Raw genomic sequence first — 13067 nt, 5'->3', positions numbered from 1 at the left:
ATATCTTCTTCGGCTGGACAATTTGGTGCACCTCTACAAAAGTTCTGTTGTGAGGTCTTAATAAAAATAAACTGTACACAGCCTACTTCAGTAATATCTCTCTTATTGGGGCGGTTGGTTATAAGATGTAACCTGTTTATCTGATTCAACTGTATTATTCGTTATCAATGTTACATTGATGGCCGTAGGAATCAATCTCAAATGTCAGTTAAAAAAAAAAAAAGCATTCATTCATTTTGTGTTTATTCAGGATGAGCAAACTAGAAATGACGCGGAAAATATTTATAAGAATGATGCGGATGTGACCCTAGTTAATGAACAGGAGGGCTGCCCACCACAGAAAATGATGGAACCAACGACTTTCGATGCTCCAGTAGGGTACTGCCACATGTCTGAGCACGCGTATCTCTAGCACGCTGTGTCCCAGCTAGGTTTCTTCGCGGTGTCCTTATAGTTGAGAGAGCAATAGGAGGAGACGTGTTTAGTGACTAGTATTGGTGCTCACGGTAAAAGAGTGCGTCTTCCTTGTTGAGTGTTACGGGAACCACACTTCGTGAAAAACTTGTGCGACACTGTTTGCGCAAGGGTTTCAGACTGGAAGTGTTTTAGCAAAACCTCCAGCAAAGTATGTAGTGCAAAACTTAGTGGCAAAATTACGTGATCGGGCTCTGTAGAGAATAAAAAGCTTAACTAAGGTCATTCTCATTGCAAATATTTTCCACTCAAGTTTTCGTTTGCCCAGCCTGTATGTCCTAACTGTATTTTGTCTCTGTATTTCAAATACACCATCATGAGATCTTTAGGAAACATTATTAATATTGGTATAATGGAGAGAAGGTAAGTTGTAATTCTAATGAGTACTTCACGCCGCCGTAGAAGCCGCTTCTCATGTTAACATGTCTGAGAACATGAAGAAGACGCACAGCCTTCGAGGAGTATCGCGACGTAACAGTGTTTGGAGAAGCTTTTAGCAAATTATCACTTTCAAGTGACTCCCTCTTTCCGGTTGCCGCCAAAGTTATACTGCACACGCGTATCGTTTTCAGCGCTGGTTAGTGTCTTTGTAGTGGGGCCCTCTTTTGACGTATCCGAAGTTTACCGATACTGTTATGCGTACCACGGATACCGGCATGACTAGCTAGTGGGTTTCCCACAACCACCAAGACACGTCGTCAGCAGCTCGTGGTCTAGTGGTTAGCGTGCTGCCTCTGGATCGCGGGGCCCTGGGTTACATTCCTGGCCGGGTCGGTGACTTGATCCGAGTCGTCAGAGTGGCGTTTAATGGACAGACTTGCGGCCGTACAACGGCAAATAAAGAAATACGATTATATCATTTTTACTGAAGTGTAGGTGGCACTGAGAGAAAAGGATTGGTGAACTTTTCCTGTTAAAGTTTTAAAACGAGACAGACATTTGGAGACCTCGCTTTCGACAAAATTTATCCTTAGTATCCGAATCTTGTATTTCTTCCTGTCTGTGTTCTAAGCAGGTACAGAAGAGAGCTTACGCAGTAGCACAAAGCGCCTTGTAAAGTGCCGTTTACGGGGAGAAAACACTTGCAGCTGGACGTGACTAGTGTTTAGTGCCATTAAAACTACTTTGTTCGGTTTCTGACGACGAGTTATAGGTAACACATAATAAAATAAAGACAGGTAGGTAAGTAAAAGATCATTTATTTGTTGTTTACCTTTAAACTTTATAATGTGACAATGGTTGTCAGCTGTATGTGCAAGAATATCAGCGGATAGCCATATATTCTGAATATGATACATGTGGTGTCAGCTCTTTCAGACATGTCCGAAACAACACACTAATTAAGGTGACGCTGTCCAATAACCCCTTCCGTGTAGAGAGATGCCGCGAGTAATTAAGGCTAATGAACAGGGACACAACATCAGTAGTCTGTGATATAAGTTGCGGATTTGGGTCTGACGGGAAGCATGCTAGGGTAGTCCGTGGAGCTACAATGATCACAGTGCCCGGATGCCATAGTGGTCAGAGCGTCTGCCTAGTGAGCAAGACACACGACTTCGAATCCCGGACCGCACAGATCTTCAGTTTTCCCACTGATGTAAATGAGTTCCTTTGTGTCTTGATGAATATGACAACAGGTACTCTTTTCGTTCTGAACGCGAACTAAAAGCGTCTGTTGAAAGAAAATTGCCAACTGCAGTCGACCACACGCAGATACAGAAGTTGAGACGATTGATAAGAATGGAATAACCGCTTAACTGTAATGATAAACTCACCGGACAAGAAATTAGTTACCCGTACAGAAATCATCAGAGTCACCATTTAATAGCGCGTAATTCCGTTCCTGGCCTTGATAAACGCCTGGGTTCCGTTAGGAAGTGAGTCCTGAAGGTTGTGCAGGTACTTCATATCCAGGTTAAACTACTCGCTGAAAGTCTGATCGTGCAGTTCCACCAAATTCACCAAATTGCGAGCATGCTGATGTCGGTGTTTATCCCACTGTTCCCTCATGTTCCACAGATTTCCTATGGGATTCGATGCAGATGAATCTGCGAGTCAGTCGAGATGTAATAAGCTGGAGGAGTGCTCAGAAAACCAGTCACATTACCTTCTAGCCCAATGAACTTTGGTGTTGTCGTCTTGAAAAATAGTGGTGTCAATAACATAATCATGCAGATGGCGACTGAAAGGCAACACGTGATCATTTAGCATGTTAAATAAACATGCTGGTTCATTTTAGTAGCCACTTCAGTGAGAGGCCGAGTTCGTAATAAGAAAAACAACCCCTAAACATCACATACTCACCTCCGGCTTGCACCTGACCTTGCACATATTCAGGGTGAAATGCTTCACTTGGTTTTCCGTGCACTCAGCGACATGCATCATCTGAATATAAGTAAAAACGTGATTCGTCACACCACATTACGTTCCACCAGTCACCTGCTGTGGACATTAGATGATTTCTAGTCCATCGGAAACGCGCAGCTGTATGTGTCTGTGCGAGCAAAGGCCTCTTGCAAGGTGATCGACTGCAAATGTTCATTTCATGCGACTCCTGTCGCAATGTTCTGTCGCGAATAAGTTGGGATGAACCGCCAGTCACTGCCTGCAGGAATTCCTGTCGGGTTTGGAAGCGATTTTGATACACAAACAATGAAACGCGTCTGCGGTTCCCCTTTCACGACATTTTTCTGACCACAATTCTGCCGTCACATTTTGTGGTCACGTGTGTTATACCATTGCTACTTCCTGTAATAAATGATATTTTATCTGTATTACCTTCTTAAATGCTGACGACGTTCAGCAGCATATAAGAGTTAACCTTCAAAATTTTTTTTAAAAAATCGATTTTTCAAAAATATTTCTATTTTGTAGCGCACATCTGAATAATATATTATATTTGAGAGATTATAAGGCACGTTATTTGGTCTTAATGTACCAAGATGCAGCGCCACACCCCTTTGGACAGCATACTTCTGTCATATGTAAGTGTATTTCGCTATGTAGAATTCGAATGTTTACATTCGCGGCAGAGATTGTCATACGTGAAACATAGGACTCTTGATATCGATACTTTCTCTGCTGCTATCAACGCGCACTGTTTTGATCGCTGATTTTGTTTGTTCTCTGTTTTGAAAGAACTGCAATGTGGTGTTGTGATTTTCGAAACGATTTTCATTTGGCTGTGTTGTTTTGTGTTCGTCGGTGGCGTATTATCGCACAAGATGCCTAGAATTCGTTGCTTCAACCGTAAACAATGTCACCAGGGCAACAGATACGGAGCAAAGGGTACCACAACAAAGTGTTACATCAGTGGCTCAAGACTGCAACCTCTCAGAGCCGGTAACAAACCACCGCCGAGTGCTTCAAGAAGGAAACTTGTTTTTGGTGCTAATGAAAATGGAGGCTGTGAATCTGGTGAAGGTTCGTGTAATATTATTGTTGATATTAACATACTGTCACAGTTAATATTGGACACTGTTATGTGCAAGCACTGCTCTGATGTGCAGTGTGTTTCTGTGTGGAAGATGAGAGTGCCAGGAAAGGCCTTGCTACGAGCTTATCTTTGATATGCAGCAAATGCAACGTTCGTGCGTCTTGCATGACATCTAAGATCGCAAACAAAGTTTATGATTTGAATCGGAGGGTAGCATATGGCATCCGCTGTTTTGGTAGGGGACAGAAGGCAGCAAGAACACTTTGTGCAATGATGAATCTTCCACCTCCCCAAGCAAGATTTGAGATATATTATGGCTTACTGCTTGGGGCTGTAAAAGAAGTTGCAGAATCATCAATGAAATGTGCTGCAGAAGAATCTGTTATCGAAAATGATGGTGACAGGAACATAGTGGCCGCTTTTGATCGTACCTGGCAAAAATGAGGGCACACTTCATTGAATAGTGTTGTTACAACAACATCTGTTGACACCGGCAAAGCACTAGACGTTGAAGTGTTGAGCAAATTTTGTCGTATTTGTGTGAAAGGGATTCCAGATGCCGGCCGAAGTGGCCGTGCGGTTAAAGGCGCTGCAGTCTGGAACCGCAAGACCGCTACGGTCGCAGGTTCGAATCCTGCCTCGGGCATGGATGTTTGTGATGTCCTTAGGTTAGTTAGGTTTAACTAGTTCTAAGTTCTAGGGGACTAATGACCTCAGCAGTTGAGTCCCATAGTGCTCAGAGCCATTTGAACCATTTGGATTCCAGATCACGAATGTAATATGAACTATAAAGGCTCAACAGGAGGTATGGAAGTACTGGGAGCTGTCAGGGTGTTTACCAGATCTGTTGCCTCCCGTGGCCTGCGATATGTGAAGTACCTTGGTAATGGTGGTACTAAAGCTTTCCTTGAGATTCAAAAATATGCTCCTTATGGACCTGAAACTATTGTGCAGAAGTTAGAATGTGTGCAACTTGTACAGAAAAGACTTGCCAGTAGACTTAGAAGATTGAGACAAGATTTGCCAGGAAAGAAATCATCTGATGGGAAGGGTATAAAAGGAAGAGGGCGACTGACGGGACGCAGAAACTGACAAGTTACAGACATATTATGGTTGGCAGTAAGAACGAACACGACGTCTGGATGTGATTTCACCTTTGTTGTTGAAGACACTCACCACAGCAATCCTCGAAATCCCGACAAGTCGTGCAGTTTCCGAAGTGTTCCTGCCGAGGCTCTAGGGCATCACTATCTGCCCTCGGTCAAACTCAGATAGATCATGCGCCTTCCCCATTCTACACAAGGACAGCACGCGCCACTGATACTGCATGGACCGTGCATGTGTCTCACTAACAGTTATTCCTCGCCAGGTGACGCTGTTATCGCTTGGATGGGTTTATGCCGATAGTAGGTCGGTGCTCATAATGTTCTGGGTGAGCAGTGTAGGAAATTAATGGTTTCGGTAGACTAGCAACCACTCTCAGATCTGCAGAGACTGCCTCGCAGTTCATGTACAAATCTAACCATTTTAACAATACATAATTTTTATTAAAATATTAAGGGATTAAAAACAGTAAAGTACCTGCTGTGTTCACATTATAACTGATACCTACGTGTAGTGTTAACCTCATCTTTACTGAGCGTAAATTGTGAATATGCAAAGACTGGTCAGAGCATGACTGTTGGGTGACGTACAAAACCAGTAGAAGGCTAATCGTTGCGCATGCTTGCCGTTGACCACTATAGTATGCCATTACAACCAACAGGTTCGCAGGAGAGCTTCTGTAAAGTTTGGAAGGTAGGAGACGAGGTACTGGCAGAAGTACAGCTGTGAGTACCGGGCGTGAGTCGTGCTTCGGTAGCTCAGTTGGTAGAGCACTTGCCCGCGAAAGGAAAAGGTCCCGAGTTCGAGTCTCGGTCGGGCACACAGTTTTAATCTGCCAGGAAGTTTCATATCAGCGCACACTCCGCTGCAGAGTGAAAATCTCATTCTGGCAATTATTGTGTTTGTTTCAGTAGATCAACGGAGGTTGCTATTCAACCGAATGTGGTTTTCGTCTAGTTGTTATTAGATTACTAGCGATCTGCCCCAGGCTTCGCATGGATAGTGCTATGTAACCGCGACTGGACGACCCTGCTGACGAAGCAGTACTTTTGTTTACGGGGAGCTGCGTAGAGTTACGATTAAAATTCAAAGAACGACGTTAGGTAACCAAGTATCATTACCTTTACGTAACTTCAAAAGTTTAAGCAGCACACGCCAGGGAAGTTCTCAGGATGCACGGACGTTATCTGTTGGACATTTAATTGGCATTTGGAATGACCTCCCGTGTGAGATGCGAACTACATTGCCAGCCGATCCGCCTGACCGCAGCACCAGTGCAAGTTGCGGCCACTTGCTGACCGCCTGAATCCACTCCAAGCCTAATACGACTTGCATTTTCTGTGCATCCATAACTCACATTTCCCTTCATACGCCCTAATCATCAACTCAGTACAGAAAATCTGTTCTTATCGGCTTGATATGTTCTGGATCGCAGATCGTTTAAGAAGCCAGCAGCAGCTCGTACATGCGGCCAGTAGCAGTAGCTCGAGTCGGCTTGGCACGGCAGTCAGATGGCTCACAGTCCCTTCTGGCCGGCCGGAGTGGCCGTGCGGTTCTAGGCGCTACAGTCTGGAACCGAGCGACCGCTACGGTCGCAGGTTCGAATCCTGCCTCGGGCATGGATGTGTGCGATGTCCTTAGGTTAGTTACGTTGAAGTAGTTCTAAGTTCTAGGTGACTGATGACCTCATAAGTTAAGTCGCATAGTGCTCAGAGCCATTTGAACCAGTCCCTCCTGTGCCAACAAAATCTTTCTTGTGAATCAGTCTTCCTATTAGCGAAAACCGTATCAAAAACCCTACATTAGTTCCTGTTAATGAACACTGTATCAAAATCGCTTCTATAGTTCCTCAGATTAGCTTTCACATACAGAGAGAAATAGCGACTGGAGACTTTATTTTATAACAAGTATCGGTGATTCCACCGACTTCTGCCGTTCACAGCTAGACGGCAATGGCATTATTTCATCAATGGTAGGGACTTCAATTCATCATAAACTGGCCAATTTGGATAAAATTCACTGACGGGAAAAAATTGCAACAACAAAAAACACTTAATGTAGAGTAATGAAATTTTGAGAATACATTAGTCTAGGTAACATATTTAAGTAATTAACATAGTAAGATCACAGGTTAATGTAAGCACGAGATACGTCATTGCAAATGCAAAATGATGGTACATTAAAAGTTGGTGTAACCGCCAGAATGTTCATTGCAAGCATGCAAACAAACGCGCATGCGTTGCATAGTACAGGTGCTGGATATCAGTTTGTGGGATGGAGTTCCTTGCCTACTCTACCTGGTCGGTCAAAATATGGACGGTTAGTGCTGTTTGTGGACAACGCTGGAGTTGTCGTCCGAGTTCCATATGTTCCTGACAGGAGACAGACTTGGTGATGTAGCAGACTAAGGTAACATGTCGACACTTTGTAGAGCATACTGGGTTATAACAGCGGTATGTGGGTGTGCCGTTATCCTGTTGGATAACACCCCTTGGAATACTGTTAATGAATTGCGGCACAACAGGTCGAATCACCAGACTCACAGACGGTGCGTGGCGCGTGGGATAATCATGAGAGTGCTCCTGCTGTCATACGAAATCGCGCCCGAGACCGTAAATCCAAGAGTAGGTCCAGTGCGTATAGCACGCAGAAAGGCTGACTGCAGGCCTCCGACTACCCTCCCTCTAACCAGCACTCAACCGTCACTTGCACCGAAGTAGAACCAGCTTTCATCAGAAAACACAACAGACCTTCTCCCTGCCCTCCAATGAACTCTCGATTGACACCACTGAATTCGCAAATGGCGTTGATTTGGGATCAGTGAAATGCACGCTGCAGGGCGTCGGTCTCGGCGGTGTCCTTGAAGTAACCGATTTGCAGCAGTTCGTTGTGCCAATGTCGAGCCAACTGCTGTTCATATTGCTGCTGCAGTTGCAGTACGATGCCCTAGAGCCATACGCCAAACACGACGGCCTTCCCTCTCGATCACAAAAACTCGCTTCTCAGTTTTGGTTATTGATAACTTGATACCAGTGTCTGTGTTTAATTTGTACAGCACTGAAGATGATCACTATGTGATCGAAAATCGATTCTGCTATCAATAAAACATTAATATTACGGCCAACGCTGACCTTCCTTTTAATTGAAGATGATATAGCAATAAAAACCATCAAAATTTGTAGTGAATGGCTTGAGCGTATAAACAGTTAAGGCAGAGTTAGGGGAGTGTGATGTAAAGTGTGAATGAAGAGCTTACCTATGAGTGCAGGCGCCGCCTCCGAGACGACGTTGTCGTCGAGGTAGACGAGCCCGTGCACCAAACTGGACGCCCCTCCCAGTCCGCGGGACAGCTGCAGGATCGCCAGCAGCGTCACCGTAATGTAGCACGGGTGCTCCACCGCCACTGCAGGGGTCTGGCCGCACAGAGTCGCGTTCACCCCGTCCGCTGCAACAGGCGCCACACCGCATCTCGTCTCACGGCAACAAAAGAGCAGTGCATCCAGGCAAAAGCGCTGAGATGATTCAGACGGGGTACCGGGCACCATTGTTCCAAAGATACTAACAGACTGAAGCTTTCAGTGAAACCGATTAGATACCGGGCACTGTTCTATAAGGGACAGTCAAATGAAAACTGGACCTATGGTGGTGGGACCGGACTGCTGAGCTCATCGGTCCCTAGGCTTACGCACTACTCGATCTAACTTAAACTAATTTACGCTAAGTGTAATACCACAGCCCAGAACCTACCAACTTTTTCTTGCTGATGTATTTTGCTTTCTGTTTTATTCAACATTCCATCGTTCAACTTCTGTAATTATTCTACGATTAATTCGGTACTGTATAAAAATTGTATACTTCTTTCTTTGTAAAAACTTTGATGTCTCGATAAAATACTGTGCAATGTATTGCCTTTATTATTTAAATTCTTTGCCTCATTTGAAGGGAACAAAACTTATTGCATATAATTGTAATTTTATTTAAATAATTTTGTGTAAAATTAACAATATGTGCAAACGATATGTTTTGTTTAAAGTGATTGTTTGCTGTTACGTAAACTGCTGACCTTCACTTAGGTTTCTTAGTTATTTTGTATGTAAAAGGTGGTGTGCTTCCCCTCGGGAACGGAACTGTGTAGCGTGCGCAAAATGTGGTTGGCATGGATAGAAAGGTGGAGCCAAGAGTCAGTCGGGAACGAGCTACCTAACTGTCAACTGCTCACGTAAAAGTTTTGTATTGTGCTGGGGCCGAGAGAGGCTTTTCATGCCGTTTTCCAATGTGCAAAAGCCTCGGATGGGTGGATAAAGAGCTGGAACCATTCTGGAATTGGTATCTATAATCGCCACAAAGAAATGACAGAGTCCAGCATTTTCGCCTGCAAATCCACTCACCAACATGCACTCGCCACCACGTTGCGCAATCACTGTAACGAAACCAAGGAATTGTAGAAATGTACAGTGAAGGATCAGCTTATGTGGGTGATTTGTTTGTTTTCAGTTATAAGGAAGATAAAAAGACTATTTATGAAAACTTACTTTGATTTATCCTCTGTCATATTTCCACTTAGGACCCTTCCCATGCCAAAGTGATTACCGAGTGTCTTTATTGAACGAACATTAAAGACCAGTGTTTTACTAATTAATGCCTCTTGAACATAGTAAAAATAAAGTTAAAGTTAATGTGGCAAAAGAGTGAGCTAAAGTAAATAATGTTTTCTGAAAGTAATTTTGCAATTGACACTGCTTATTAAAAGCTTGTGGGCTTGCTAAAAAGCTAAAGTGAAAAATAGAATTCAAAGTAATAAAGTAGTACAAACAGGTATTAAAACAGTTGCTGTTAACTTCAAAATTAAAAGTTCTCAAAACTGAGGCCTATGAAGTTTTGCTTAGTAAATGATCATAGTGCTGCCTTTTGTCAATTGCAAAAGTAAAGTCAGTATTTATAAATATGTCAACTTTTGTGTCTCACTGCAGTAAAGATTGAGAACTGTAACTGTGGAAAGTGATATACTCATGCTTGCTAAGTGCTTGCTCCTCTTGTGTATTGAAAGTGCATATTAATAATGTCATGGGATCCACAGTTTGTCTATTGTGCTTGTGCTAGATAACAATTAACAGAAAGACCACTATCTACGAGAACAGTAACTTCTTTTATTCAGAGCACAGTGAGAAATAGTTTGCTAGTGAACTCTTTTGTTATTCCCATGTCAGATAGAAAAGCAATTGGTAAAAGAGAGATTAAACCTATGCCCAATTTATAATTTTGCAGTGAACTTTATTCACATTTCATGTCAGATAGGAAAGTGTTTGAAAAGTGATAGTAAATCTACGAGTACGTCCAATTTATAATTTTATAGTAATTATTAACAGCAACATTATTGAAACCATTCAGTTTGACTAAGCCCTGAAGGCAATAGTGTGTGTCATAATCTGTTGTAGTTACGCAAATAGCTTTGTTCTTCTATAACTGTTAGCCCTTTCTTTAACGTCGACATCTGCTAGTGACAGAGTTCATTGCACTCTCGTGTGAAAAAGTGTAGGCTGTGTCTGTCCGTTAAAGTTGTTTATATTTTACTTTTTGAAAAGAGATGTTACACATTTCTATGCTTAATTAGGCTGGCGAACGTTTTTCTTTATTCTTTAAACAATGTGGATAGGTAAAATATTGTTTGTTACTGTTTAAATATTTACGTAATTCTGACTTTCACTTCCGATAAGCCATCTCCGTTAGGTACATCACGGTCTTCATAACAAAATTCCTTTTAGAGGGTAACACTGCACTGTTCCTGTATACCATAACTGGTCACCAATATAGTTTCAGAACGTAAATAAAGAGCAGTGGTAGTGTTATACGTGGCTTTTCCGTGACAGGACTATTTTGTTTTGTTAGGGCAGAGTGCGTAGTATACCAAATTTGGTAAATAGGTAGCACAAGCTACGTAAATGCAGTTACAGTGTTATATAAGGACAACAAACACACACATGCCCGAGGCAGGACTCGAACCTCTGACGGGGCAGTCGCGCGCACTGAGTCAAGGCGCCCAAGACCGCGCGACTACCCCGCGCGGCTTCACATATGGAAAAAATAAGTAAACTGTATATTATTTCAAAAGTAACCGCCATACCTGTTCAGACTATGATTTCACGGAAAAACACATTCATCCACTTCTCATTTATCAAAGTTACTTTCGTAATCTTCTACAATGTCTGCATCTGATGAACGCAGTGGCCTGTTTGGAGTATTTTTCTTACTGAGTTTCTTCAGTTTGTTCTTCTCTTCACTAGCATTTCTCTACGGTGATCTTTTTGGGCCTTTTTCTGTTTCCTTTATTTTCTTTCCGACTTTTTCTTTACAGTTTCAACATTTTCAGCAGAGTTTAGCTCTTTGGATATAGTTGCTGCCTTCCTCCTAAAATTCGGGGTTTTATCAATAGGAGGAACGAATTATATTTTTCCAAAAATTTTGTATGCTTAGGAGTGGTCCGTCTCTCACATTACAACACGTGGTCCATCTCTTCCAAATAACACTGATCCATCTCTCCCGATTGTCTGGGAGATATGGACCACCCCGACTTTTGTCTCTGAGCAGCTAAGCCGGTGGCCAAACTCTCAATAAAACACTGAATCAATATTGTGCAAAGTATTAAGACTAGAATTGTGTAACTATAAGATAAAAATTACCAGAACAGAGAGTGACTTTTTTCCAGAACTAACAGGAAAATGACAGCAGCACTTCTGCACCACGTAATTTCACAGAAGAGCTTCCTTGCAAGTAGCTGGAGCTGCTCTCCAGTGACTGATTTATAAAACATGACAATGGTCCGTCTTGTCCGGTATTCCAACTCTCCTGGACGTACTCTACATCTCTTCTATTGAACAAGTGCCCACGTTTTGGTCCATACCAACCTCTCTAAAAATAAAAAGAAATCACTTGCACTAGAAAACGTGTGTATCACAGTATCGAAGACGAACAAATACTCATAGCTCTTAAGGTATGCGCTTTGGATCCCACGTTTACCACACTTTTTCCATGTTCTGGCCCACACTACCGCCTCTCAAAATTGCCTACACAACAATCTCAATAACAACAGTACCCGTACATGTTGAGCCGTAACGGCTCGTTCTATATTTTACATCTTTGCCTACTGGCGCGATCCACCTCTGTCTAGGGCCGGATGGGGTTTCTGTCGCCTGTTAGTTGAGTCCTTGGCTGTAGTTTCTGGGGGAAACTTGTTGAGCACATGGGCAGGCAGTCGGTCGCGATCAGGGAGAGAGAGACAAGAGGCACATGTGACGTACGGTAAGCTGTTCACGGAGCTTACGGGTGCACGACTGCCTAATCGGCCGTTGGTCGATGCAGTTGTGTTGTTTGACAGTACCCCGTCCTAATGTCGGCGCACCCGGTTTACCCTGGATTAGGGAGGCATAGTTGCTGATGTGGGTGTTGGAGTGCTGTTCATTTTCCGGTGCCTTCTGTTCTGTCCTTGGGGGATTAGGTACTCCTTACTTGATCGACACATGTGCTCCCGTGCTGAAGTTGCTCCCGCTACGGTGGATTACTTGTGGTTCTCCATCCCTCTGTTTCAAGCGTTAAATTTACCTTTTTATGCCTGTGTCTGAAATTATCTGAGTGCCATATTTGTGTCCTTTTCAGTGCAACTTGTTCAATGTCTGCTTGTCGTGTGAGTTGGGCCTGAAATTAGTTGTGTCACATGTTCTAGACCTGTATGTGTATTAGTGACCACTGAGGTCGGGACTGAGTATTATTTGTATTGGAAGTTGTTGCTTCCCTGACTCATGTAGCCACTACAAAATTGCCTACGGCCGTGGTAAGCAAACGCTAGCGGCCCAGGGAATCTTGGATCATTTGGGTAATATAGTTCCGTAACTCTAGTGAGATTTTGCCCTTTCGAGAAAAGTAATATTTATTGTTTTAAATATAATTACGATTGTAGTTGTCTGAGAGTTAGCCCTCAACATATGCCGTTACATTTTAAGTCACTTAAATTAATGTGTTAAATATCTTGTGTTTTCTTGGCTATTACATGTTGTTAGAT

The 13067-nt window shown here is 43.0% G+C and overlaps 1 protein-coding gene across 1 annotated transcript in view; it reads right to left on the bottom strand.

The window, feature by feature from the left end:
• LOC126236539 (solute carrier organic anion transporter family member 74D-like) overlaps positions 1–13067 on the bottom strand; it is a 91609-nt gene that overhangs the window by 68735 nt on the left and 9807 nt on the right. The window contains exon 3 of the mRNA XM_049945962.1: positions 8271–8459. Within this exon, the coding sequence (XP_049801919.1) occupies positions 8271–8459 (189 nt within the window). The remainder of the gene's footprint in view (positions 1–8270; positions 8460–13067) is intronic.

This window comes from Schistocerca nitens, chromosome 1 (assembly GCF_023898315.1).
Source record: "Schistocerca nitens isolate TAMUIC-IGC-003100 chromosome 1, iqSchNite1.1, whole genome shotgun sequence".
Classification (NCBI taxonomy): Eukaryota; Metazoa; Arthropoda; class Insecta; order Orthoptera; family Acrididae; genus Schistocerca; species Schistocerca nitens.
Note: the sequence above shows the minus strand (reverse complement) of the source record. Positions and strands in the feature narration are given on the sequence as shown.